The 5,467-nt window shown below is 40.3% G+C and overlaps 1 protein-coding gene across 1 annotated transcript in view; it reads left to right on the top strand.

Annotated features, from left to right (window-relative positions):
• The first annotated feature begins 4,039 nt into the window (after nucleotides 1-4,039).
• Nucleotides 4,040-5,467, top strand: part of dusp12 (dual specificity phosphatase 12) — a 14,489-nt gene continuing 13,061 nt past the window's right edge. Inside the window, exons 1-2 of the mRNA XM_037682005.1 lie at nucleotides 4,040-4,311; nucleotides 4,488-4,601. Of these exons, the coding sequence (XP_037537933.1) occupies nucleotides 4,049-4,311; nucleotides 4,488-4,601 (377 nt within the window). The 5' untranslated portion in view covers nucleotides 4,040-4,048. The remainder of the gene's footprint in view (nucleotides 4,312-4,487; nucleotides 4,602-5,467) is intronic.

Raw genomic sequence — 5,467 nt, 5'->3', positions numbered from 1 at the left:
CCTTCCGTTGTTTGCCAACCGCCATAAAACTCCATTAAGAAGAAGAACCTGCATATGACAAATAAACAAACAACACAACATGACAAACACGAAAAGTTCTGGCATGTAAACAGATGAATGTTTTGTTATAGCGTAGCCGTGATATCACCCACATCAGTTTTATTTCATGTGTTCAATATCAGCTTCAGTAAATCAATCGTGTTTGCGTCATGCTTCCAGCAAAACATTTTATTCATTGAAATGTGTCACGGTCGGAACCAAAGATTCTTTTTACGTTTTCGCACGACACCATTTTAAAAACGGACCAAACACACGGTGTGAGCTTTTTGCTTTCGAGCCCGATTTGTTTTGGTTTTACACAGAGGAGTCTCCATCTGTAGCGTTTACTGCAACAGTTGTGATCAGCTGAAGCAGCTGGATCCTTCAGAAGATTCAGATTGGTTGACACGATCCACAGACCGCGTGACCGTCTGTCCGCGTGCGTGGGCTTTTCTACAGTTTATAGTGACACACGTTGACAAAACTGGGTAAGTTTAGCTCCTTTTTGTTTTATATTGTTGTCCGAAAAAACAAACAAACTATATATGTACACATATACAGGTCCTTCTCAAAAAATTAGGATATTGTGATAAAGGTCATTATTTTCCATAATGTAATGATAAAAATGAAACTTTCATATATTTCAGATTCATTGCACACCAACTGAAATATTTCAGGTCTTTAATTGTTTTAATACTGATGATTATGGCATACAGCTCATGAAAACCCAAAATGCCTGTCCCAAAAAATTAGCATATCATGAAAAGTTTCTCTAAACAAGCTATTAACCTAACCATGTGAATCAACGACGTAACTCTAAACACCTGCAAAAGATTCCTGAGGCTTTTAAAAACTCCCAGCCTTGTTCATTACTCAAAACCACAATCATGGGTAAGACTGCCGACCTGACTGCTGTCCAGAAGGCCATCATTGACACCCTCAAGCAAGAGGGTAAGACACAGAAAGAAATTGCTGAATGAATAAGCTGTTCCCAGAGTGCTGTATCAAGGCACCTCAGTGGGAAGTCTGTGGGAAAAGTGTGGCAGAAAACGCTGCACAACGAGAAGAGGTGACCGGACCCTGAGGAGGATTGTGGAGAAGGGCCGATTCCAGACCTTGGGGGACCTGCGGAAGCAGTGGACTGAGTCTGGAGTAGAAACATCCAGAGCCACCGTGCACAGGCATGTGCAGGAAATGGGCTACAGGTGCTGCATTCCCCAGGTCAAGCCACTCTTGAACAAGAGACTGCGTCAGAAGCATCTCGCCTGGGACTGCTGCTGAGTGGTCCAAAGTTATGTTCTCTGATTACAGTAAATTTTGCATTTCCTTTGGAAATCAAGGTCCCAGAGTCTGGAGGAAGAGAGGAGACACAGAATTCACATTGGTTGAGGTCCAGTGTCAAGTTTCCACAGTCACTGGGGTGCCATGTCATCTGATGGTGTTGGTCCACTGTGTTTTATCAAGCGCAGGGTCAATGCAGCTAGCTATCAGGAGATTTTGGAGCACTTCATGCTTCCATCTGCTGAAAAGCTTTATGGAGATGAAGATTTCATTTTTCAGCACGACCTGGCACCTGCTCACAGTGCCAAAACCACTGGTAAATGGTTTACTGACCATGGTATTACTGTGCTCAATTGGCCTGCCAACTCTCCTGACCTGAACCCCATAGAGAACCTGTGGGATATTGTGAAGAGAAAGTTGAGAGACACAAGACCCAACACTCTGGATGAGCTTAAGGCCGCTATCGAAGCATCCTGGGCCTCCATAACACCTCAGCAGTGCCACAGGCTGATTGCCTCCATGCCACGCCGCACTGAAGCAGTCATTCATGCAAAAGGATTCCCGACCAAGTATTGAGTGCATAACTGAACATGATCATTTGAAGGTTGATGTTTTTTGTATTAAAAACACTTGTCTTTCATTGGTGGGATGAAATATGCTAATTTTTTGGTTTCATTTGTTTATATGTATTTATTTTTAATTGAACATGTTTTTACTACGTCAGTTTTTTGTAATTCAGTTCAGTTTATTTATGTAGCACCAAGTCACAACAGAAGTCATTTCAGGGCACTGAACAGGAACATTAATATATAAAAATAATAATTTAACATTATCTGAGGAGCAGACTGCTTTGAGTTTAACTCCATCACAGAACTCTCATCTTGATCAAGCATGAAGGCGACAGTGGAAAGAAAAAAAACTCCCTCATGAGGAAGAAACCTTAAGCAGAACCAGGATCAGGACAAGCGGACATCTGCTTCGACCAACTGGTTTGGTAGGAACAGATACACAATGGCAGGTCAAGAATCACGTTAAGATAGAAATAGTATCAAATGAAAACTATTCAAGTTTAATAATTAGTTTAAGGAAATTAGGTCAATTTGTCCTCTAGTAGTCTAAGATTAAGGCAGCATAACAAGCCAACCCTAACTATAGGATTTATCAAAAAGGAAAAGTCTTAATCCCAGTCTTTAAACTGGACAATGTGTCAGCCTCATGGACAGAAACTGGAAGTTGGTTCCACAAGAGCTGAGCCTGATAACTGAAAGATCTGCCTCCCATTCTGCTTTTGGAAACTCTAGGAACCACAAGTAAACCTGCAGCCTGAGAGTGAAACGCTCTGTTAGGAAAATATGGAACAATAAGATCTGTAATATAAGATGGATCCAGGTTGTTGAGAGCTTTGTAGGTTAGAAATAAGATTTTGAATTCTATTCTGGATTTGACAGGGAGCCAATGGAGAGAAACTAAAACTGGAGAAATATGATCTCTCCTACTAACTCCAGTTAAAACTCTAGCAGCAGCATTATGGATCAACTGAAGACATTTTAAAGAAGTATTTGGACATCCAGATAATAAACCATTGCAATAGTCCAGTTTAGACGTGACAAATGAATGGACCAGTTTTTCTGCATCATTTTTAGATAAGATGTTTCTAATTTTAGTGATTTACGCAGGTGGAAGAAGACTGTTCTAGTAATGTTTTTAATGTGGGGGATAAAAGACATGTCCTGATCAAAAATAACACCAAGATTTTTAACATTAGAGCTGGAGGACAGATTAATGCCATCTAAGGAGGGAGAAAGACTGAAAAAATTATCCCTAAGGTGCTCAGGTCCAAAAACCAAAACTTCAGTCTTGTCTGTGTTCAACAGGAGAAAATTAAGGGTCATCCAGGTTTTTATGTCTTTAAGACATGCTTGTAGTCTAAGTAGCTGATTGGATTCATTGAGTTTAATGGACAAATATAATTGTGTGTCATCAGCATAACAATGGAAATTTATCCCATGCTGTTTAATAATTTTACTTAATGGAAGCATATATAAAGTAAAGAGTATTGGCCCAAGCACTGAGCCCTGAGGAACTCCATGACTAACTTTGGTGTATGAAAAAGATTTATTATTTACATTTACAAACTGGAATCTATCAGATAGATATGATTTAAACCATTTAAGAGCCGTTCCTGTAATCCCAACATCATATTCAAGCCTCTGTAGTAAAATATTGTGATCAATTGTATCAAATGCAGCACTGAGGTCTAACAGGACCAGTATAGACACAAGTCCATTGTCTGAGGCCATGAGAATATCATTAGTGACTTTTACTAGTGCTGTTTCTGTGCTATGATGAGCTCTAAACCCTGACTGAATCTCTTCAAACAGATTATTTCTTTGTAGATTATCACGTAACTTTTACCAAAAGATCACGTAGTTTTGTACCAAAACTGTTTTAAATGACTGTTTTTCTAAGTTCAATTGATACAAAACTTACCTACCAGTATTTGTATTCAAGATAGTAAAAAGAATAGGAGTCAATAGGAATTGTAATAAAATAATTCAGACATAACCTACAGATAATTTTCAGATTCTGTCTCACTTCTGGAAGTGACGAGTCTCTTATAAAGATAAATTTGACAATTTTGTCTCCTAAACTTAAAGCTTGAGCTTGTTTTCCTAAATAAATAAATAATCCCACAAATGTTCAGGACTGTGTGTGTCTGTCTGCAGTCATGCTGCTGCTCGACTCCGGTGTGTACATTGGCACTGCGGCTGACCTGAATGACAAACAGGCGTTGGTCGATGCATCGGTCACCCACATCCTGTCTGTGGACTCTGTGAACCCCGGCTGGCTCATATCTGATGAAGGAAGCTTTAGCAGAAAATGGATCGACATTCTGGATGAACCGACGTCTGACCTCCTCAGTCACATGGACGCTTGCTTTGTGTTCATTGATGAGGCTGTAATGGGAGGCAGAGCTGCACTTGTTCACTGGTAAAGGCTCTGAGGTTAACTGGGATCACAACTTTTTTCCTTTTATCACAACAATCCATTTGTTCTTATTGTTAATGGTCATTATAAATGTGTCTGCAGCTGTCCTGATCTAGTTGCTCTAACTACTTGTGTTTGTGTTTTGTTGTTGTTTTGCCTTTTGTGTACACTTGTGCCAGTCAGGCAGGTCGCAGCAGAAGTGCAACTATTGTGACCGCCTATTTGATGAAGAGATATCAGCTGGGCTTCACCGAGGCTTACACCAGACTGAAGAGTGTCAAACCAGATGTTCAGTAGGTGTCAGTTTGTGTTGGGCCCATAAAACACACACGCATTTAACAAGTGATAACTTTTAACAAGAGCAGCAAGATCATAAAAAGTCCAAAAAAGTTCAATCTGGTCCTCTGGACATTCAAAAGGATGGCCCAGCACAGAAGATCAACATCATCAGGCCAGGATTCTGCGGTCTTCACTCATCTCCAGGCCAGCGGTCACTCTTTCAGGGATGAAGATGTTCACATCCTGGACAGAGAGGAACGATGGTTTGAGAGAGGAGTAAAGGAGGCCATCTTTGTGAAAAGAAATCGTCCATCATTAAACAGGGGTGGAGGCCTCCGGGTTCAACTGTCCCCCTCTTACAATGCTGTGATTGCTAGTATCACTCAGCCCTCTGTGAATAGTAAACAGCCATCAGTGTGCTAATGATCCATTGTTAGGCTGATGGTCCTTCTTGAGCATGTGATCAGCTAGTTTTGGTTGTCAGCAGCAAACTGGTTGATCCACTCTGAGAAGGTGCTATTTAAGAGACTGAGCTGAAAACATCACCTCAGACTGAGGAAGTCTCTTGGATGAGAGACGAAACGTTTCTAGATTTTTTTGCTTTGTTTTGTTTTTTGTTGTTTTTTTGAATGTCCAGAGGACCAGATTGAACTTTTTTGGATTTTTCTACCTGGATTATTGAGCATGCATCAGGATATCATAAAAAGTGTTGCTCTTTTTATCCATTTATCTTTTTTTAAACGAAACGAATGGATAAGATTAAATTCTGCTAAAAAATTAATTTCTATTTTGAATGAAGCGTCTTTCTGAGAACAGACTCTACAGCAGGACAGGTGTGTGCGTGTGTGTGTGTGTGTGTGTGTGTGTGTGTGTGTGTGTG

This window comes from Nematolebias whitei, chromosome 9 (assembly GCF_014905685.2).
Source record: "Nematolebias whitei isolate Nwh7 chromosome 9, NemWhi1, whole genome shotgun sequence".
Lineage (NCBI taxonomy): Eukaryota > Metazoa > Chordata > Actinopteri > Cyprinodontiformes > Rivulidae > Nematolebias > Nematolebias whitei.
The sequence above is the reverse complement of the archived record's forward strand: the minus strand, read 5'-3'. Positions and strand labels throughout refer to the sequence as shown.